The sequence below is a fragment of the Jatropha curcas genome, unplaced genomic scaffold, assembly GCF_041381405.1.
Source record: "Jatropha curcas cultivar XTBG-Jc1 unplaced genomic scaffold, XTBG_Jcur_1.0 HiC_scaffold_816_pilon, whole genome shotgun sequence".
Taxonomy (NCBI): Eukaryota; Viridiplantae; Streptophyta; class Magnoliopsida; order Malpighiales; family Euphorbiaceae; genus Jatropha; species Jatropha curcas.
Genome location: NW_028322544.1, coordinates 48,286 through 71,603, shown reverse-complemented (window position 1 = coordinate 71,603; position 23,318 = coordinate 48,286). Strand labels below are relative to the sequence as shown.

At 27.6% G+C, this 23,318-nt stretch overlaps 2 protein-coding genes across 11 annotated transcripts in view; both read left to right on the top strand.

Annotated features, from left to right (window-relative positions):
• The first annotated feature begins 1,863 nt into the window (after window positions 1-1,863).
• Window positions 1,864-17,978, top strand: LOC149491708 (MADS-box protein JOINTLESS-like). 5 transcript variants are annotated; one of them, XR_016319305.1, is made up of 10 exons: window positions 1,864-2,024; window positions 2,771-2,957; window positions 8,433-8,511; window positions 9,171-9,232; window positions 9,501-9,600; window positions 9,928-9,969; window positions 10,179-10,220; window positions 10,309-13,311; window positions 13,805-13,981; window positions 17,819-17,978. XR_016319305.1 is itself a non-coding variant. In XM_089717104.1 (9 exons), the coding sequence occupies exons 2-9, from the start codon at window positions 2,776-2,778 to the stop codon at window positions 10,770-10,772; spliced, it is 663 nt and encodes a 220-aa protein (XP_089573230.1). In that variant the 5' UTR covers window positions 1,864-2,024; window positions 2,771-2,775; the 3' UTR covers window positions 10,773-13,696. The 5 variants fall into 5 exon arrangements, 4 of the variants coding, with proteins under 4 accessions (XP_089573230.1, XP_089573228.1, XP_089573227.1 ...); XM_089717104.1 differs by lacking the exons at window positions 13,805-13,981; window positions 17,819-17,978 and having other exon boundaries at window positions 10,309-10,442; window positions 10,751-13,696; XM_089717102.1 differs by lacking the exons at window positions 13,805-13,981; window positions 17,819-17,978 and having other exon boundaries at window positions 10,309-10,442; window positions 10,746-13,696.
• The window catches only part of LOC149491707 (MADS-box protein JOINTLESS-like), a 16,109-nt gene continuing 10,625 nt past the window's right edge, over window positions 17,835-23,318 (top strand). For 5 of the 6 annotated variants that reach the window (XR_016319304.1, XM_089717094.1, XM_089717095.1 and 2 more), the window contains exons 1-2: window positions 17,835-17,978; window positions 18,729-18,915. Coding sequence is in view for 5 of the 6 variants with exons in the window: in XM_089717094.1 (XP_089573220.1) it covers window positions 18,734-18,915 (182 nt within the window). In the remaining variant the exon portion in view is untranslated. Of the gene's footprint in view, window positions 17,979-18,127; window positions 18,350-18,728; window positions 18,916-23,318 lie in introns of those variants that run through there. The other variant, XM_089717092.1, reaches the window with a different exon arrangement.

Here is a 23,318-nt window from a genome sequence, read left to right as displayed (position 1 = left end):
AACATGAAAAAAAAAAAAAAAAGACTTTCCTCCATTTATTGCTCAACTATTTTCTATCTCCAAATAAATTGATTTACCTTTATTTTGAATGCCAAAGCTCTGTTTATTTTTAGAAATAATTTACTTTTATAAAATATTTTCAAATGATTTATTTTTCGTGTTTGGTTACAATATCAAAATTAGTTAAAAATATTAAAATTTTAATTTATAAGACTATAAAAATATTAATAATAATAGACATTTTATATTTTAAAAATTTTATTATTAAATACAAGAAAATTATTAAAAAAAAGATAAATTATTAAAGTTATCGGTGACAGGTGGCGACGCCTGACAATTGGTATCAGTGGCTATCGATGATTAAAAAATTAAAAATATAAATTGATACTCTTATAATAAATTTGTGAATGTCTAGAAGTTATTTTTCTTAAAAATTCCTTAATTTTTCTTTAATCTGAAAAATATTTTCACTTATTTTTCTAAACATCTCATTAAGAAAATGTTTAGGAGAAATAACCTAGTATGTAATGAGTTATTATTAAATTTAAATGGAGAAGAGAGAAGAGACAAGATTGGTACGAGGGTACAAGGGAGTCAGAATTCTGACATGACAGCCAGCGTGGCTATCTGTACGGAAAGCTAATAACGCCATGTAAAGTAAGGAAACACTTTTTTTTTATTTTTTAAGGATATTTTAACATTGGTGTGACATATAACTGTATTTTTTTATTAATATATTCAGGCATTAGTTTCCAAAAGAAAACATTATTTAAGAAAATCTCAGAGTCATTGGTTAATGTTTCCAATTGTTTGTATAAAAAAAAATTGGAATTTACACTTTTTAGAATCTCTCTAAATAACAAAATACGATGTAATTAAATTTTCAACTTTCTATATATAAATTTAATATATATTATTAAAAATAAACATATTCACCATTTATATTTTATTTTTCACTCTTTATATTTAAATTCTGATTTCGCCTCTCAATAGCAGAAAGAAGGCCTAAGGGTGACTATAGCCATCTAAGTTCAAAAAAATTTCTAAATTTACTTTATAAATTGAATATAAATTGGTGAAATTGTTTTCACTTTGTCCCATAATTTCGAAATATTATTTTTAGCAACTCTGGTCAAAACGTTGAATGTTACTGTTTATAGTGATCGATAACCGTAACGTTTGAATGAACTTTTAGAAATTAAAGTAACGCTTTCATTGAATACTAAAAGTTACTCCGAAGCTAATAATTATTAGAACGACTAATTTTGCCGAGAGATTGACTTTGCCTTCTTTTCTTTTGGCTTCGTAATCAGACGTTAAGATTGAATTTTGACTCCGCTACTGTACCCTATGTGTTACAATATTATTTGAATTATTTTAACTAAAACTATTATATACTAAAGATATTAATTTTTTTTGGGTAACTTTTAAAATATTTTAATAGTAAAAACAATAAAATTAAAAATAATTTTAAATGAATTTTCCAATAATTCCTTTTTGAAAAATAAGTTATGCTTGAGTACTAAAAAAGCAGTAGAGTATCTTCTCATTTTCCTTTCCAAATTTTATCTCCCAATTTCTTTTCTCCCTAAAAATCCCTCCATCCAAACAGACCGTAAGTGAACATGTTAAAAATATTTAATCCAAGAAAAAAGAGTTAAAATATATAAATTATAAAATGGTCAAATTTTTTTTGTTTTCCTATTATTATCAACTAAGTCAATGTGAGAGGACTTTCACTTAACCATTTTCCTGTTTGTTTTTCCATAAAAAGAATCTTTCTTTTTTCCTTTTCTAAACTAGGTTAAGAAATATCTTTCTCTCTCCTTCCTTTAACACAACTGGTGGATTTTGTATGCAAAGTGTCAACAGTGCCAGAAACGACAGCCTCAGAAAAAAAGAAAAAAGAATTTAAAAAAAAAAAAAAAAAGGAAAAAAGTAGAGGTAAAATACATCTGCTTGATCCTTGTTGCTCCTGCTGCTTTTCAAATGAGCTTGGATTGGTAGCTAGAGCCTAACCACAGGTAGGTTTTCTCATAAATTTCCTCTTTCTTTCATTCTTTCTTTTTTTGTCTATAATTCTTTTTGATTCTTGATTATCTATATTTCTTTCTTCTTCTTTGTAAAGGTCCTTTTTCTGTTAGGGTTCATTTCTTATCAGATTCTTTGATTTCTTTATTTATCTAATCATACGCATATATTCCTTTTCAAGATTTCCCTTATCAGTTTACATTTCCATTTAAAGTAACATTCTTTCATTTGGAGTGTGTACTTGCTTCCTCTTGTCCTCAATTTTTTATTTTTTTAAGTTTCTTTCAACTTTAAATACAGTAACAGAAGATTTTCCTTCTCTTTTCTTCTTCTTCATCTGCATTTCCATATATTATATAAAGGTAAAAGTTTGTTTTCTCTGATTGATCTTTAATTCTTGATTTTTTATATATATATTGCTAAAATTGTTTTCCCCTTTCTTTGCGGTGTTGGGTTACTGGTTTGCACTTCTTGTAAAGCAAGATCTAGTATTGATTTTTTTTTTTTTTTTTTTTGGTAATTAATAACATGTTACCTCTTCCAACTAAAGCTGTGACTGATTTTTCACAAATCTTTAATTTTATTTAATTATTTTTTGAAGTTTTAGGTAAGGAAGTGCAGTCAGATTGTTTCTTTCTTGATTAAAAACAAAATTCTCTCGAAATTATAATTAATTATTTTGGGTGATTTTGCATGAAGGGTCAGTGTTGAATTAATTTTTTATTTTCTTGGAAAAAAGAAAAAATGACAAGGCAGAAAATCCAGATAAAAAAGATTGACAACAATACAGCAAGACAAGTGACTTTTTCTAAGAGAAGAAGAGGGCTTTTCAAGAAAGCATATGAGCTCTCCACTCTTTGTGATGCTGAGATTGCTCTTATAGTCTTTTCTGGAACTGGAAAGCTTTTTGAGTATGCAAGTTCAAGGTTCATATCTCTCTCTTTCTCTCTTTCTTGCCATATTTTCTTTCATTTTGGGCTACTTTCTTGTGATATTTCATTGTTCAATCTTGGATTACTTATTTCTGGTTTCTTTTAAACCAACCAAACTGAAAAAAGAAGAGAAATAGATGAAATATATGTGCAATAGAATATTCTTTTGGTTTCTGTGAACTCAAAATTATAATTTTCCTTAGCTTGAGTCAGAGATGCCATTTATATATAGCTCTCAAGTGTTTGATATTTGTTCCAAATCATTTGCCTTCAAGGACTAGAAATATTAATTTCTGGTCTGTGGTTTTTGTCAGAACTCAGAAGGTTTCTCTATTCTAGGGATGTTGTACATCTTCTATTCTTTTCAGAAGATTATATATAGTACTTCTACATGCTATTGGATATGAAAGTTACTTACTTTGATTTACTTTTAGGCAAAGGAATACTAATACTAATGTTAATAATTGGATTTTTAAGCTATATTTAGGGAACTGAATGAGGGATAGCTTACTTGAACTTGCAGCTTGTTAAGAAAAGTTCGTGTTGATTGTTCCATATGGAGAAAAGTCATCATTGTTCCATATTGTAAAACCTATATTCACTCACTTAGCTAAAGTGTGAATCACTTTTTCTATTTTTTTTTTTTTTTTTAATCAACATATGCTCAATGCAGCTGGTCATTTTTCCTCCATTTCATTAAAATTCTTTTGCAATTAATGCGGGAAAAAAAAAAAAAAAAGAGAAGTTCATATTGATTATAGCGTATATTTGATTTCTACTTGAAGAAATCTCTTCAACTACAAGATTTTTTGTTTGGATTGTAGCTAGCTTTTGGCTTTTGTTTTCATTGATTCGAATTATATTTTCTCTTATCTCAATAGATCATATGTACAGAATCCTAAAACAAAAGATTTATAACTATTTGTTCTACAATTTTCTTGCTTTGTTTGCATGCTTCTGTTGTACTTATGAGATGCTCCAGATTTTTTGCATGCTTCATGGGTTAGGTTTGAATTTTTTTTTTTTTTTTTTTGGATACCCTCGTTGCTTGGGAGTAGTTACTGCTGTTTGTTAAGTTTTTTCCTGGATTTTAATTTAATAATAATAAATAGTATTTTTTTCTGATAAAAAAAAAAAAAAGAGTTTTGGTTTGTATGGTAGCAAAATATCATGCATGGTTTTGATTCATTTTGCATTAACCATATTAACTAAATTTTAGTCAAGCCATAAGAAATGGTAGAATTACCCATGCTATGTGTTATTGAGTCAAAAGAAGCAATATGGCATGAATCTTACTGTAGATTAAGGTCATGTTATTACAAGAACGGTTTAGTTAATGAAAATCAAAATCCTTGTAGATAATAAAAATCTTTTGTTTTCTTTGTTCAAACATACATATTTGATGTAATCTGAGTGTGCACATATTATCTTTCATTTTAATTTTTTCTATAAGTTTAAATATTTATTCAATTTAAAGTAAAAATAAAAATCAATTTTAAATATATGTTTGATTATTTGTTTTTTGCTCATTCTGAAACAAAATTGTTTTTGCTAAATATTTATTGTTATGGATTACATGCATATTTGCATGAGATGGATCTTATTAACTTGTTTTTATAACCTTTAGTTTTTTTTTTATCAGCAAAATTTTTAATTTTATTAATTAAAATTACGAAGAAAAAATTTAATAAAACCTCAGCAAAACTAAACCTAAGCCAATACGCTTTCTTCAAAACACCCAATCCTAGTCGAAAAATGTTAAGTTAAAAAAACTTGGACTGAAATATATCAATACAAAGAACAACGATAAAAGGTAAATTTTTTGTGAGAAGAAACTATAACACTCCTAACAAAATTTTTGCAGTAATTACATAGTCCTTTTTCATAGCGTTCTTTTAAACTATTATTAATTATACTTGAAGGTGTAAAAATGAGTTGTTTCTAAGATATATACTTCTAAATATGAAAATAATTGCAATCATATATGTACAAAGAAATATATTTAGAGTATATTTTGATAATAGTTTTTCATGATTCTCTCAAAGAAAAAAATTTCAAGAACTATAATGGGTCAATTTCTCCAAGTTCTATAATGTTTTGCAAATTCTACCATAATTTAAAATTTAAGTAATTTGAAAGATTGTTTATAATTTTTTGTCTACCAGTCAAAATTATATATAAAAAAAGAGAATAATTTTCTGTTTATAATTGTTTGTCCACCAATCAAAATTATATATAAAAAAAGAAAATGTTTTTCTGTTTATAATTGTGTCCACCAGTCAAAATTGAAAAAAGAATATTGAAATATTATTAACATAAATAAAAAATAACCTTTTAATTTTGTCTATTTCTCTATCCTTCCACCCACTCATTGTTTCTTGCTCTCTTTCTTTCTCTTCACTGTCTTCACCTTCTTATGAATCAATTAATAGAAACATTGTCTAATACTTTTGTTTTCAAGTGTGAAATCCAATTATACATCACTAAATATCAATTTAAGAAGCTATAATGCAAACCCCACCATCACTAAATACATCTCAGAGACTCCTTATCATAGTTACTACCTTCATTGCCACTACCATCAAAATAGTCAAGAAATATTTTATATTTTAGATTGTGTTGGTAACAACTTTTAAGTAAGCGCTACTTAAAAAGATTATTCAGTAACATAACGTTTGAACTAGCTTTTAGAGGTTTCGGTAGCGTTTTGTGAAAAGCTAACTCATCTAACGTTTAGCTCATAAGAAGATATTCAAACAACTAATAGCTAAACGCTACTAAAACAGCTGACACGCTACTAAAACAGCTGACAGCTACCAAAATAACTAATTTTATCGAACAAATTTTTTAGTAGTTGTGATTGTTTTGAATTGTTGTTTGCTTGATTCCCTATTAATGGGTTCTTGAAAATTGCTTGATAATTTTTAAGGGTTTTTTTTTTCTATCTGGTTTTTTTTTTTTTTTTTTTTTTCTATCTGTGAGAGAGGGAAAGTTAGGTATGATGGATTTATGAAAGTAGAAAGGAGAAAAAAAAAATAAAGAAATTAAATTTTTGTTCATGTTAAACATAAAAACTATTCATTTTTCATTTTTTAACCAATAGAGTATAATTGCAAATAACTTGCCAAATTAGAGTATAATACGGTAAAATTACAAAAATAAAAAAATACTTTGAAATATAGTTACCCATTAAGCCTCCAAATACATGAGTTTTATGATTTCCTTTTTAATACACTATTAATTCTCTACTCATTTATAATATATATATATATATATATATATATATATATATATATATATATATAAATAAAGTTTGTATTTTATCTTAAACTGCTACGAATATAAGTCTGTGTTTACGGCACCTTTCTCTTCTCCCTCCACACTCTGACTTAATTCTGGGGATCCCAGGTTAAGGTTGCAGGAACCCTAAACCTTTGTGCTAAATTGTTGATTAAATTTGTTATAAGTATGCTCTGTGGATGCAGCTTAGTCTGATCTTCCACATCAGAAATACTGTGTAAACTATATGTTGATTCTGAAGTAAAATCATACTTAATGAATTATATAAGTATTCATATAAACCCAATTAATCATAGTATTTTAGTTCACAGTTATAATTTATCTTTAAATATTTGTATCTGTATTTATTTAAATCCCAGTAATAATCTTAGTTCTCTACATATATATGATTTGTAATTTTAAAGTCTTAAGTCTTCGTCATTAGTCTTAAGTCTTTAGTAAAAGTCTTTTTGTTTTGTTTAGTCTTTAGTCTAGTCTTTAGTCATTAAGTCTTAAGTCTTAAAGTATAGTCTTTAGTCTTATATAAAGTCTTTAGTCTAGTCTTTATATATATATATATATATATATATATATATATATATATATATATATATATATATATCAATGTATATATATATATATATATCAATGTTTTTCATTCATCTGAAATATATGTTTTTAACAGACGTTTTAAGTCAGATGTTAATATTTAAGCCTGTTCGACAATACTAGCTGTTTTAGTAGTTGCTAACGTTGTTTTAGTTGTTAGTTGTTTTGGTTAGCTTTTAGTTGTTTATATAAGAGTTTAAATTAGAAGTGTTAGGTAAAAACATCTGATTAATTTAAAATAACGGAAAAAAGAACATTAATTGTTTAGTTAGCTAAATTCAAGGACAAAAAATTAGGCGTGATTCTCAAAAAAATTTGATTTATGACATGAAAAGCTAAGTTTTAGAGTATTTGCAGTTTCATAAAAAAGCAGTTTACACTAAATGTTAACTCATAAGTTGTTGCCAAACAAGGTCTCAGTTAGAGGAAATAAATTTTAACCAAAAAAGAAATTCTATATATTATTTTCTTCATTTATACCTTGGTTTAGATTTCAATTTTTTAAAATTCATGTAAGCTTATTTAATATAATGTTCCTCTAATTCTGTTTGTCATTCGAGGTTAATTTGGCTTTTCTTTCTTTTTTTTTTCTTTCTTATAAAGTAAAAATTCTTGCAAGCATATATTTTTCAAAATTTTTTTTAGCTAATATTGATGAAATATTTTTCAAAATTTTTGCCCTAATCTTCCAATCTCTTTATATTGAATTACATATATATATAGAAGGTCTTAGTACATACAGGCCTAAGCAAACACAAAATATTATGCCATACAAAGGGAATTTTGGAAATCAATAGTTATAATATACTTTCTCTCTCTATCAAGTCTGTTTCTTTCTCTTCTTCTTGAAGTCTCTTGAATTCTCCTTACTCCTCCTCTCAATCAGTTCCTTCTCTTCTCTTTCTTTCTCTATGATTCTCAGTTGCCAAACACTCTTAAACCCTAGATTAGGATATATGTGACATCTAATCAATTTCTTGCCTCTTGTGCATGCCCTTCCAAGTTATCAACCTAATCGAAAAGCACTCTTTTTGGTATGTTAGACAGAGTAATAGATGATAGTTTTCTCCATCCTTATAAACTCAGGAAATTATTTACCTACACAGAGTTAATGCATCTAATAAATCTAATTGATTATGAACAGGGTAAATAAAGTTTTGAATGTTTTTCGTCAAAAAAATGGTATAGTAATAAATATTGACAGGTAAGATGAATATATGCATAATATAGACAAATTTTTCTCATAAATCCAACGGCCATCGAAAATTTGAATTTAAGACTTTCAAATAGAAATTTCAAAAGACTATTAAGTTATCTCCTTCCCTTTACTTTATCAACTCACAATCAATTTGGTAAATAAAGCAAGCATTTTTCAGAAAATAAGAGTAATGTATACGTAAAAAAGGGTAAATTAGGTTATTGCAATGCGTACCGCTAATGAATCTTTCTAAACTGAGGTGCCTAAACTTATGAATCTTTCTAACTTTTTTTCTATTTCAATTTATTTTTTGTTTTATTATGGTTTTTGTAATTATACCAATAAACAAAAGAAATGACTTGGCCTACCTTTTGCTTTTGAAGTATGAACCAGGTCATCGGAAGGCGCAATCTACAGCAAAAGAACTTTGGCAAGTTCGATCAGTCTTCTCTTGAACAGCAAGTAAGACATCATGGCTTCTAAAATTACTAATTGCCATTGTCAAACAATAGCTATTTTCAATGTTTACTATTTAAGTATTTCAAAGATAATTTCTAAAATACATGGTCACTTCTAGAGAATCAAGTCAGAATCAGAACCATACAACTATATATATATGTATAAATATATATTGTCAAGTTACCTTAAAATATACTTGGATGTATTTTAAGCAATAAATAGGAGAGTGTCGATATAACAATCTAAAGAGCAATTGTAGCTAGTATTTTTCAATTTATTTTAATTGCAAAATTTAATAATTTTAATAAAATTAAGTATAATCCATTCAAAATATAAAGAATTTAAATATATTAGGTGTAAATTTACAAATAAATTTCATACAAGTTTGCTAAATTTTTATATCCCAGATAGCTTTTATTTTATTATTATTTTCTTTAATCCATCCCCCCCACCCCCCACATAATCTCTTATTATTTTTATTATTTTTTTATAAATATATGCCTTATTTTCTTGTAGAATTCATTTTTTATCATTTGTTATAATTAGCTTTTTATTTATTTTTACCATTTCGTAGAATTCATTTTCCTCATACTAAACAAGCACTCAGTATTATTTGTTCCACAAGTAATGTGACTTGAAAGCATTTACATATCCCCTTTTAGCTCGAAGATGGTACATTCACAGCCCTCAGCAAGGAAGTAGCAGAAAGGACACTTGAATTAAGGTAACGTGTTTTTGGAATTCTGTGTACCTTCTTATCTCAAGAAGATTTCAATCTTATTTAACTTGAGGTTTTCCAGATTTTTTTACCTACTATTTACGAGGTAAGACGGATGTATTTGGAGGACATGATGGTTCAGGTTTAGAAACTTAATAATGCTATGTATTTTCTACATTTAAATTAATAAAAGAATTTTATATTGCTGATAAAAAAAAATGTATATCTAAGTTTACATACAATGTTGAGATTTGTTTCATTTAATGCATGATAGGCGTATGAGAGGAGAAGAACTCCAGCGATTGAGCATTGAGCAACTACAAGAATTAGAGAAGTCACTTGAAAGAGGCTTGAAACGAGTTCTGGAAACTAAGGTTTATGCATTTTTATATTGTGTATATCAATTTTACTCGGTTTCTTCTTGAACTGATAAGTTACCCTAATAGTTCTTGGTTTCAAACCCTAATAACCAGATTAACAAAAAGAAAAAGAAAAGGACTAGTCAGTGAACTTTTATTGTTGCAATGTTAATTTTCTCTTTGATCCATCTTAACCATGTTTTGTGATTCCAGATCTTGACAAATTCCAGGGAATTTAAGGCTCTTAAATCCAGAAATGGCTTTTAGAATACTTTTCCAAGTTGAAAACTTGGTTTATTAATTCGACTAGAATGTGATGCAATTTTATTTGTGGTGTTTCAGAGTCATGTAATTACAAATGAGATCAATGCCCTCAAAAGCAAGGTCATATGCCCATCTTTGAACTGTAACTGTTGCTCGCCTTCCATGTAGTTTTATTGATGAGTAAAAGAGATCATTTTACAACTGTTCTCATATATAATTTTCTATAATATAATTTTTGAGGTTGATGGGGTTGGTTTATTTGCTTTATTATTATTTTAAAAAAAAAAAAAATTTATATCTTTGCTCTTTTTTTCCCTCATAATTTGCAGGAAGCTCAACTAATAGAAGAGAATGAGCGACTAAAGCAACAAGTCTGTGAGATCTTTTATTTTCAGTTCTTTATTTTTACCAGTACTCTAAACTAACTTCTGAGTTCCTTTCTGTGTATTTGTATGGTAGATAATGAATGTACCAATGGTCAGACTGCATTTATCTGAACCAGGACACTCATCAGATTCCATGATCACTAATACCAGCAGCTCTGCAGATCCTTCTCAAGACTATGAAGGAACCTACACTTTCCTTAGATTGGGGTTGGTTTTTTACACTCAGTTCATTTCCTTGCAAGATGAGTTATTTTTATCCTCTTCTCTTGGTTGCACCATAGGTTTGTTTTGGACCATAGTCCTTAAACAAAAATAAATTAATAAATGGAAGCTTAAAGGTGGCAGGTAAATAGTTTATTTTCAATAGAAAAACAAATCCTCTAGTGCAACATACTATACATTATGTTAACTGCTGTGATTCGGATAAACTAACATAATAATATTTATTTTTATGAGATAATTATACTTTAGGATCTTCTGTACCTTAACTTTAATATTAATTCTGAACAGTGCAGTAGCCAAAATAAGATGGGGTGACTTTTACCTGTTCTTGGATGTTAATCAAGCAACCAAGTGAAAATATTTATTTCATTGGAAATGGAAGAAAATTATTTCTCAGAAGTTGCTTGTAATATAAGGAGACTATTCCGGTTGCTGAATGCAAGGCTTCCAATGGGGATTTGTAGCGACGTAGTTGCTTGGTATCTATAAAGTATATATCCAAGGGCTCTATTTCTCTTGCTCTCATAGCAAATGGTTGCAGATATGGTATACAAAGTATATGATATTATCTGATAATACACTCATATGTATGTAGATGATACTATTCGAATACAGACCAGAAACCTAATTCTCAAAATGCAAAGGCTCTTCTGAAGCAGGAAATTTTGTAATAAAATGGATCACATGATCTTATATTTGTGTAGTTTTTGAAGCTTTGCTCTAAAATAAGGTTAATATTGTTGAAAGGGATGTAAAGACCGAGCACTGCCTACTTAATATTTAAAGTCATGTAAAATTGCTAAACTGGTGTGCTTGAAGGTAGGTTTTGCCTAATGATGCTTTTATGATTGCATTTTCCATGTTGGAGCTGCTGCTCATCTGTTACTTTCATCTTGGGCTATAAACTTACCATTGCCTACTTATTGGGCTTATTTCAAGCATTGTCACGGTTATGTCAGCTGTGATGGATATGTGTTTGGCTTCTTGATAGAGCATTGCTTCTTGCTTTGCTGTTCTAGTGCTCTATTTGATGCTACTTTGCTATTGTTGCACCTAAACCTGGAAGCTTCCAATATCCAAGTTTAAAGGCAAGTGGTTTTATTACCTTTCCTAACATGATACTCGAGCATATTTAAATATGTAAGGATTATTCACTTTAGCATGATCGTGGAGTGCTCATTTACTATTCAACTTTCTTTGCTGAAGTTGAATCCTTAAGAGAAAAGGTCGCGGAAGAGGTTTCACTATAATTTAAACTAATGACAAATCATTTGTTGTTTTAGAGCATAGATATTTTATTTCTAAAGGCAGAACATGCAGTTTAATTTTGAGGTCCGGCCAACAAATTCAGACCATTATATGTGCTCCAAGTCTCCTTCTAGTGTGATTGTTCAAGTTCCTGTATCTCCACTAGAAAAACAGGTATAATCCTTAATATTCTATCAGTGAGTCCGATATGATGAAAATTCACATCTTGTTCTGTATGCCTGTTGATTAATGCATTATTGTTTTGATTCTAAATAGGATAGCCAATATGCATTGTTTCATTTAAGTTTTACTTGTCCTGTACTATTTAGTGGCAAAGGGGTGATTCTGACTTTTTGTTTATGGCACGAGTATTGTGCAATGCATAAGGCATGATTGAGTGTATGTCCCATTGTATTAGTGTGATAGCATATGTTTTCTTTGGTCTGTCTATGATTTTTTTTTTTTTTTTTGAGCAATGTTGTGTTACCACGACATCCATAGTCCCATTACGAATATGCATTCGCTCTGTATTTACTTATTGGCTTCCTTGCTTGAATTTCTTTCAATGGTTTGCATCTCTTCAAAATGATTTAGCAGCTACTTGGTGAAGTGGAAATAACTTATCCTCAACTAAAGGTACTTGTATAAAATACTTCTGATGTATTTTTGTTGAATAGTCATTTTGTTTCATGCTTATTCATTTTCACGGTTGGCAAAGTGTCCAGGACATGCAACAGCATTGCACGTTATTTATAAAATTGCAATGTCGTATTTTCTTTATCACTCTATGCTTCTTGAAGATTGTACAGCTGTTTTAAGGACATGTTCTGTAACTTTGAAGCAGAGAACTCATTTGTGTTTTAAGTCAGTGATCATACAATATTGCAGCAATGTTTCCTTGGGAGCTAAATATCCATTTAGGTTTAGTCTAATCAACATTTTGGTAACTAAATTTAGGGGTCAAAAGAACATAGTAAAAACTCATCATTTTGGTCTATGAAAGGACTAAGTGTTAATTTTCGTAAAATTAAGAACCAACATATATATTAGGTCAAGCCTTGGGGTATTTTGTTATTATTTGAATTTCAAGGATTTGATGGGACAATCATTATGCTGGTGAAATCAGTCTGAATTTATTTGTTGTGAATGTATTCATTTTCCTGAAGATGCTGCTGTGCACCCTTTTTTCTTTTAATGTACTTGTTTATACTGTTCATTTCCCAGTTCAATAAAATTGAGAGGATGGATGCACGGCTGAGTCAAGTGGGGTAGTACTTGAAAATTAAATAATTTTGTCTTGTTTATAATTAAATTATTGCAGATAACTGCAAAGCTGTCTACATCCTCAAAATCTGATTATGAATCTTTATTGCATGCAACAACTGATCATGTCATTTGTTTTGATTATTTGTTGTGTGCTTACATTACATTCTTGCTACTTAAATACTCTTGTGCAATACAGAAGTTACCGGAAATGCATTACTAAGATTGGTTACTATGTTTCTGGAGAAGAATCATCTGCAGTGATGGACGACAATTGATGAAACTAGTTGGGCAACATTTAAGTTATGGTGTCTCTGAGACCAATTGTGGATCTTCAAACAAGGTAAGCTTAGTTGCAAAGCTCTTTTAACTGTTTTCAGACATTGATTAGAATTTCAAGTACTACAATGGTTGAGAAGTGGAAAACTTTTCTACTGAAATTGTTTTCCTTGCTTTGGCAATATGGCAATAATTGAGCTCCCAAAAACGTTTTGCAAGGAATCGAGTTTTCTAGTTCAAGGCTTCTTCTTCTCTTGTTCTAGGAACAATACACAAGTTTTGTAATTCCGTTGTTGTTGCGGGTATTGTTGATAAAAGTACTAGGTCGGTGGTATTGATAAGAGTTTATTTGAAATAATTTTGTAGTAGAAACAGCTAAAAAGCAGTTTCATGTAACGCCATTCTAGAAAGGAAATTTTCCAATCATAATGCAATTTTGTGTTCCACTATCAAGTGTGCAACACTACAGCTAGATAATTGGAATCATTGCCCACCATCTATCATTGTCAAGGTATTATTAAAAAAATATATAATATTGCATAAAATTCACCATATAGGGCCGGGCTCGACTTGGACTGACATCTCTAAACTGAGGCCGGACCTTAAATCTGCTCAGGATACGCCCACCGGTAATTCAAGGGCAAAAAATTTAGGGCCGAAGTCTTTATTTTTGCCTCAGGAGATGGCAGCTCGGCCATGTCCACCCCTTCAGATGTTACTTCTTTCTTTCAATGGTAAGTGTCATGTTTATTTCAATTTTTTTTTCACACTTGTTTTTCATTCATTACGAACATAAACAAGCTAAATGGAAATATATGTGCATGATATAATATATGCGGAATAATTAATTTGATTAGTGATAATTCCTGAAAAGAAATTCTCTGAATTTTTTTATTTATTTCGAGTGAAAGATATTTTTGAGTTTGTTCACATGTCAATCAAAAATAAAATTGGATTAATTAACGATTCAAACTTTCAATGTATGATTCTTTAACTCTCTCTATATTTATATATTGTAACTTTCTTTTTAAGTCGTTTTACGACTATGATTTTTTCTCAAAATGTAATTCGTTTTGAGTATTTTAAGTAGTAATAAATTATATTTTTCCGATATTACCTTTATTTATATAGAATAACTAATTTTAGTTTTGAGATAAATGATATTACCTTTAAATTATCATTGATTTTGTTATAATTTAGAAAAATTAATTACCTTATTAATTCCTGTGTAAAAACATCAAGCATAAATTAAATCAAATGATAAATTAAAAATCATTATTCATTGTTTAATATTTAAAAAGTATATAAGTATTTTTACCATATAATTTTTTACTATTTATCTTACAAATAAATAATATACTATTAACTTATTAGTATATATCCAAAATAGTATAAAAAAAAAAGTATGAATAAAAAAGTTTTTTTTTTTTTTTTTTTGAAGGAATATGGAGAAGTATTGGTGTAATTATTTATGGACATTGTCATTTTCTGTCCTATTTGCTCCATCTTCTATTCCATTTTGAGGTATTGCATCTGAGGCCTGAGGGTCCGATAGCATTATTGCATGTGGGCTCCACTTTTTTTTTGTCTTTTTGAAGAAAATTTTGCCTATACTTAAATGTAGAGTTCAATTTTAAAATAGAAATAAAATAAATTAAACCAAATTGCATTTTAAAAATGAAATCAATTTAAATTGAAATATAATTTAGAATCAAACCAATTCAATCGGTGAATTTTGGTTAGTTGTTGCGTTTATTTTTAGTTTGATTTGAATATATTTTTTTATGTGTCATAGAACCGAAAATGATAAAACATAACCAAATTCACTTGAATCGGTCAATTTAATCGATTCAACCCGATGTATTTCGACTCCAAACCTATTGTGTGGACTCATCTATAAGTGTTCTTAAATCATCTCAAACTGCTCAAATTAAATTAAATTGAAAATGGAATTTTTAAAATTAATGATTTAGTTTGATTTGAAATTTTTCAAACCGCTAAATATTAGTCTAGTTATGATTCGAGAGTTAATACCGCCAAATTGAACCAAACAAAATAAATATATAGATATTAATAAATAAATAAATATATAATTTTGACAATATTTTTTCTTATCATCATATATTGAAATAATGAATATATTAATTGTTATTTAAATTTTAAATTTTAAAGCTATGATTTATTTGCACTTATTTTGTAAAAAAAAAAAAAAGAGTTAAGGGAGTAACTATAATACATTTGAGTTGTAAGAAACTTTGGGATAATATTGGAAAAATAAAAGAAATTGCACAAGATGATTAGACATAATAATTTATTTATTTTGATTATTATTTTATATTTGATGTAAAAATTCATTGAAATTTAATTTTTCTTTTTTTTTTATTGAAATTAAGGAACAGCTCCTGATATTGAGGAGTGCCAAATATTTTTTTTTCTACTATTTTTCCCAATAAAAAGACATATTTACCCTTATTAATCTCAAGTGCAGTCAAATAAGGCTGGGGACTGGAGAGGAAGCTAGTAGACTCTGACTGTAGACCAAAGAAAAACTTTCAAACATTTGGAAAGTCAAATAAAGAAAAAAAACTTACACGTTTTAGGGTAAAATTGAAAACAATTTGAAACTTAAGTGATCCTCCAAAGTCTTCGTTCCTTCAGATAAGTCCTTTCATTTTCTAAATTATTTTCTTTTTTCTTCCCAAACATGAAAAAAAAAAAAAAAAAGACTTTCCTCCATTTATTGCTCAACTATTTTCTATCTCCAAATAAATTGATTTACCTTTTATTTTGAATGCCAAAGCTCTGTTTATTTTTAGAAAATAATTTACTTTTATAAAATATTTTCAAATGATTTATTTTTCGTGTTTGGTTACAATATCAAAAATTAGTTAAAAATATTAAAAATTTTAATTTATAAGACTATAAAAATATTAATAATAATAGACATTTTATATTTTAAAAATTTTATTATTAAATACAAGAAAATTATTAAAAAAAAGATAAATTATTAAAGTTATCGGTGACAGGTGGCGACGCCTGACAATTGGTATCAGTGGCTATCGATGATTAAAAAATTAAAAATATAAATTGATACTCTTATAATAAATTTGTGAATGTCTAGAAGTTATTTTTCTTAAAAATTCCTTAATTTTTCTTTAATCTGAAAAATATTTTCACTTATTTTTCTAAACATCTCATTAAGAAAATGTTTAGGAGAAATAACCTAGTATGTAATGAGTTATTATTAAATTTAAATGGAGAAGAGAGAAGAGACAAGATTGGTACGAGGGTACAAGGGAGTCAGAATTCTGACATGACAGCCAGCGTGGCTATCTGTACGGAAAGCTAATAACGCCATGTAAAGTAAGGAAACACTTTTTTTTTATTTTTTAAGGATATTTTAACATTGGTGTGACATATAACTGTATTTTTTTATTAATATATTCAGGCATTAGTTTCCAAAAGAAAACATTATTTAAGAAAATCTCAGAGTCATTGGTTAATGTTTCCAATTGTTTGTATAAAAAAAAAATTGGAATTTACACTTTTTAGAATCTCTCTAAATAACAAAATACGATGTAATTAAATTTTCAACTTTCTATATATAAATTTAATATATATTATTAAAAATAAACATATTCACCATTTATATTTTATTTTTCACTCTTTATATTTAAATTCTGATTTCGCCTCTCAATAGCAGAAAGAAGGCCTAAGGGTGACTATAGCCATCTAAGTTCAAAAAAATTTCTAAATTTACTTTATAAATTGAATATAAATTGGTGAAATTGTTTTCACTTTGTCCCATAATTTCGAAATATTATTTTTAGCAACTCTGGTCAAAACGTTGAATGTTACTGTTTATAGTGATCGATAACCGTAACGTTTGAATGAACTTTTAGAAATTAAAGTAACGCTTTCATTGAATACTAAAAGTTACTCCGAAGCTAATAATTATTAGAACGACTAATTTTGCCGAGAGATTGACTTTGCCTTCTTTTCTTTTGGCTTCGTAATCAGACGTTAAGATTGAATTTTGACTCCGCTACTGTACCCTATGTGTTACAATATTATTTGAATTATTTTAACTAAAACTATTATATACTAAAGATATTAATTTTTTTTGGGTAACTTTTAAAATATTTTAATAGTAAAAACAATAAAATTAAAAATAATTTTAAATGAATTTTCCAATAATTCCTTTTTGAAAAATAAGTTATGCTTGAGTACTAAAAAAGCAGTAGAGTATCTTCTCATTTTCCTTTCCAAATTTTATCTCCCAATTTTCTTTTCTCCCTAAAAATCCCTCCATCCAAACAGACCGTAAGTGAACATGTTAAAAATATTTAATCCAAGAAAAAAGAGTTAAAATATATAAATTATAAAATGGTCAAATTTTTTTTGTTTTCCTATTATTATCAACTAAGTCAATGTGAGAGGACTTTCACTTAACCATTTTCCTGTTTGTTTTTCCATAAAAAGAATCTTTCTTTTTTCCTTTTCTAAACTAGGTTAAGAAATATCTTTCTCTCTCCTTCCTTTAACACAACTGGTGGATTTTGTATGCAAAGTGTCAACAGTGCCAGAAACGACAGCCTCAGAAAAAAGAAAAAAGAATTTAAAAAAAAAAAAAAAAAGGAAAAAAGTAGAGGTAAAATACATCTGCTTGATCCTTGTTGCTCCTGCTGCTTTTCAAATGAGCTTGGATTGGTAGCTAGAGCCTAACCACAGGTAGGTTTTCTCATAAATTTCCTCTTTCTTTCATTCTTTCTTTTTTTGTCTATAATTCTTTTTGATTCTTGATTATCTATATTTCTTTCTTCTTCTTTGTAAAGGTCCTTTTTCTGTTAGGGTTCATTTCTTATCAGATTCTTTGATTTCTTTATTTATCTAATCATACGCATATATTCCTTTTCAAGATTTCCCTTATCAGTTTACATTTCCATTTAAAGTAACATTCTTTCATTTGGAGTGTGTACTTTGCTTCCTCTTGTCCTCAATTTTTTATTTTTTTAAGTTTCTTTCAACTTTAAATACAGTAACAGAAGATTTTCCTTCTCTTTTCTTCTTCTTCATCTGCATTTTCCATATATTATATAAAGGTAAAAGTTTGTTTTCTCTGATTGATCTTTAATTCTTGATTTTTTATATATATATTGCTAAAATTGTTTTCCCCTTTCTTTGCGGTGTTGGGTTACTGGGTTTGCACTTCTTGTAAAGCAAGATCTAGTATTGATTTTTTTTTTTTTTTTTTTTTGGTAATTAATAACATGTTACCTCTTCCAACTAAAGCTGTGACTGATTTTTCACAAATCTTTAATTTTATTTAATTATTTTTTGAAGTTTTAGGTAAGGAAGTGCAGTCAGATTGTTTCTTTCTTGATTAAAAACAAAATTCTCTCGAAATTATAATTAATTATTTTGGGTGATTTTGCATGAAGGGTCAGTGTTGAATTAATTTTTTATTTTCTTGGAAAAAAGAAAAAATGACAAGGCAGAAAATCCAGATAAAAAAGATTGACAACAATACAGCAAGACAAGTGACTTTTTCTAAGAGAAGAAGAGGGCTTTTCAAGAAAGCATATGAGCTCTCCACTCTTTGTGATGCTGAGATTGCTCTTATAGTCTTTTCTGGAACTGGAAAGCTTTTTGAGTATGCAAGTTCAAGGTTCATATCTCTCTCTTTCTCTCTTTCTTGCCATATTTTCTTTCATTTTGGGCTACTTTCTTGTGATATTTCATTGTTCAATCTTGGATTACTTATTTCTGGTTTCTTTTAAACCAACCAAACTGAAAAAAGAAGAGAAATAGATGAAATATATGTGCAATAGAATATTCTTTTGGTTTCTGTGAACTCAAAATTATAATTTTCCTTAGCTTGAGTCAGAGATGCCATTTATATATAGCTCTCAAGTGTTTGATATTTGTTCCAAATCATTTGCCTTCAAGGACTAGAAATATTAATTTCTGGTCTGTGGTTTTTGTCAGAACTCAGAAGGTTTCTCTATTCTAGGGATGTTGTACATCTTCTATTCTTTTCAGAAGATTATATATAGTACTTCTACATGCTATTGGATATGAAAGTTACTTACTTTGATTTACTTTTAGGCAAAGGAATACTAATACTAATGTTAATAATTGGATTTTTAAGCTATATTTAGGGAACTGAATGAGGGATAGCTTACTTGAACTTGCAGCTTGTTAAGAAAAGTTCGTGTTGATTGTTCCATATGGAGAAAAGTCATCATTGTTCCATATTGTAAAACCTATATTCACTCACTTAGCTAAAGTGTGAATCACTTTTTCTATTTTTTTTTTTTTTTTTAATCAACATATGCTCAATGCAGCTGGTCATTTTTCCTCCATTTCATTAAAATTCTTTTGCAATTAATGCGGGAAAAAAAAAAAAAAAAGAGAAGTTCATATTGATTATAGCGTATATTTGATTTCTACTTGAAGAAATCTCTTCAACTACAAGATTTTTTGTTTGGATTGTAGCTAGCTTTTGGCTTTTGTTTTCATTGATTCGAATTATATTTTCTCTTATCTCAATAGATCATATGTACAGAATCCTAAAACAAAAGATTTATAACTATTTGTTCTACAATTTTCTTGCTTTGTTTGCATGCTTCTGTTGTACTTATGAGATGCTCCAGATTTTTTGCATGCTTCATGGGTTAGGTTTGAATTTTTTTTTTTTTTTTTTTGGATACCCTCGTTGCTTGGGAGTAGTTACTGCTGTTTGTTAAGTTTTTTCCTGGATTTTAATTTAATAATAATAAATAGTATTTTTTTCTGATAAAAAAAAAAAAAAGAGTTTTGGTTTGTATGGTAGCAAAATATCATGCATGGTTTTGATTCATTTTGCATTAACCATATTAACTAAATTTTAGTCAAGCCATAAGAAATGGTAGAATTACCCATGCTATGTGTTATTGAGTCAAAAGAAGCAATATGGCATGAATCTTACTGTAGATTAAGGTCATGTTATTACAAGAACGGTTTAGTTAATGAAAATCAAAATCCTTGTAGATAATAAAAATCTTTTGTTTTCTTTGTTCAAACATACATATTTGATGTAATCTGAGTGTGCACATATTATCTTTCATTTTAATTTTTTCTATAAGTTTAAATATTTATTCAATTTAAAGTAAAAATAAAAATCAATTTTAAATATATGTTTGATTATTTGTTTTTTGCTCATTCTGAAACAAAATTGTTTTTGCTAAATATTTATTGTTATGGATTACATGCATATTTGCATGAGATGGATCTTATTAACTTGTTTTTATAACCTTTAGTTTTTTTTTTTATCAGCAAAATTTTTAATTTTATTAATTAAAATTACGAAGAAAAAATTTAATAAAACCTCAGCAAAACTAAACCTAAGCCAATACGCTTTCTTCAAAACACCCAATCCTAGTCGAAAAATGTTAAGTTAAAAAAACTTGGACTGAAATATATCAATACAAAGAACAACGATAAAAGGTAAATTTTTTGTGAGAAGAAACTATAACACTCCTAACAAAATTTTTGCAGTAATTACATAGTCCTTTTTCATAGCGTTCTTTTAAACTATTATTAATTATACTTGAAGGTGTAAAAATGAGTTGTTTCTAAGATATATACTTCTAAATATGAAAATAATTGCAATCATATATGTACAAAGAAATATATTTAGAGTATATTTTGATAATAGTTTTTCATGATTCTCTCAAAGAAAAAAATTTCAAGAACTATAATGGGTCAATTTCTCCAAGTTCTATAATGTTTTGCAAATTCTACCATAATTTAAAATTTAAGTAATTTGAAAGATTGTTTATAATTTTTTGTCTACCAGTCAAAATTATATATAAAAAAAGAGAATAATTTTCTGTTTATAATTGTTTGTCCACCAATCAAAATTATATATAAAAAAAGAAAATGTTTTTCTGTTTATAATTGTGTCCACCAGTCAAAATTGAAAAAAGAATATTGAAATATTATTAACATAAATAAAAAATAACCTTTTAATTTTGTCTATTTCTCTATCCTTCCACCCACTCATTGTTTCTTGCTCTCTTTCTTTCTCTTCACTGTCTTCACCTTCTTATGAATCAATTAATAGAAACATTGTCTAATACTTTTGTTTTCAAGTGTGAAATCCAATTATACATCACTAAATATCAATTTAAGAAGCTATAATGCAAACCCCACCATCACTAAATACATCTCAGAGACTCCTTATCATAGTTACTACCTTCATTGCCACTACCATCAAAATAGTCAAGAAATATTTTATATTTTAGATTGTGTTGGTAACAACTTTTAAGTAAGCGCTACTTAAAAAGATTATTCAGTAACATAACGTTTGAACTAGCTTTTAGAGGTTTCGGTAGCGTTTTGTGAAAAGCTAACTCATCTAACGTTTAGCTCATAAGAAGATATTCAAACAACTAATAGCTAAACGCTACTAAAACAGCTGACACGCTACTAAAACAGCTGACAGCTACCAAAATAACTAATTTTATCGAACAAATTTTTTAGTAGTTGTGATTTGTTTTGAATTGTTGTTTGCTTGATTCCCTATTAATGGGTTCTTGAAAATTGCTTGATAATTTTTAAGGGTTTTTTTTTTCTATCTGGTTTTTTTTTTTTTTTTTTTTTTTCTATCTGTGAGAGAGGGAAAGTTAGGTATGATGGATTTATGAAAGTAGAAAGGAGAAAAAAAAAATAAAGAAATTAAATTTTTGTTCATGTTAAACATAAAAACTATTCATTTTTCATTTTTTAACCAATAGAGTATAATTGCAAATAACTTGCCAAATTAGAGTATAATACGGTAAAATTACAAAAATAAAAAAATACTTTGAAATATAGTTACCCATTAAGCCTCCAAATACATGAGTTTTATGATTTCCTTTTTAATACACTATTAATTCTCTACTCATTTATAATATATATATATATATATATATATATATATATATATATATATATATAAATAAAGTTTGTATTTTATCTTAAACTGCTACGAATATAAGTCTGTGTTTACGGCACCTTTCTCTTCTCCCTCCACACTCTGACTTAATTCTGGGGATCCCAGGTTAAGGTTGCAGGAACCCTAAACCTTTGTGCTAAATTGTTGATTAAATTTGTTATAAGTATGCTCTGTGGATGCAGCTTAGTCTGATCTTCCACATCAGAAATACTGTGTAAACTATATGTTGATTCTGAAGTAAAATCATACTTAATGAATTATATAAGTATTCATATAAACCCAATTAATCATAGTATTTTAGTTCACAGTTATAATTTATCTTTAAATATTTGTATCTGTATTTATTTAAATCCCAGTAATAATCTTAGTTCTCTACATATATATGATTTGTAATTTTAAAGTCTTAAGTCTTCGTCATTAGTCTTAAGTCTTTAGTAAAAGTCTTTTTGTTTTGTTTAGTCTTTAGTCTAGTCTTTAGTCATTAAGTCTTAAGTCTTAAAGTATAGTCTTTAGTCTTATATAAAGTCTTTAGTCTAGTCTTTATATATATATATATATATATATATATATATATATATATATATATATATATATATATATCAATGTATATATATATATATATATATCAATGTTTTTCATTCATCTGAAATATATGTTTTTAACAGACGTTTTAAGTCAGATGTTAATATTTAAGCCTGTTCGACAATACTAGCTGTTTTAGTAGTTGCTAACGTTGTTTTAGTTGTTAGTTGTTTTGGTTAGCTTTTAGTTGTTTATATAAGAGTTTAAATTAGAAGTGTTAGGTAAAAACATCTGATTAATTTAAAATAACGGAAAAAAGAACATTAATTGTTTAGTTAGCTAAATTCAAGGACAAAAAATTAGGCGTGATTCTCAAAAAAATTTGATTTATGACATGAAAAGCTAAGTTTTAGAGTATTTGCAGTTTCATAAAAAAGCAGTTTACACTAAATGTTAACTCATAAGTTGTTGCCAAACAAGGTCTCAGTTAGAGGAAATAAATTTTAACCAAAAAAGAAATTCTATATATTATTTTCTTCATTTATACCTTGGTTTAGATTTCAATTTTT

Bases quoted from the DNA above. Each gene is read 5' to 3' on its own strand.
- LOC149491708 (XM_089717101.1), top strand. From the start codon at position 2,776: ATGACAAGGCAGAAAATCCAGATAAAAAAGATTGACAACAATACAGCA. The intron at 8,512-9,170 runs GTAAGACATCAT...ATCCCCTTTTAG, and splicing joins AGTCTTCTCTTGAACAGCAA to CTCGAAGATGGTACATTCAC. The intron at 9,233-9,500 runs GTAACGTGTTTT...AATGCATGATAG, and splicing joins GAAAGGACACTTGAATTAAG to GCGTATGAGAGGAGAAGAAC.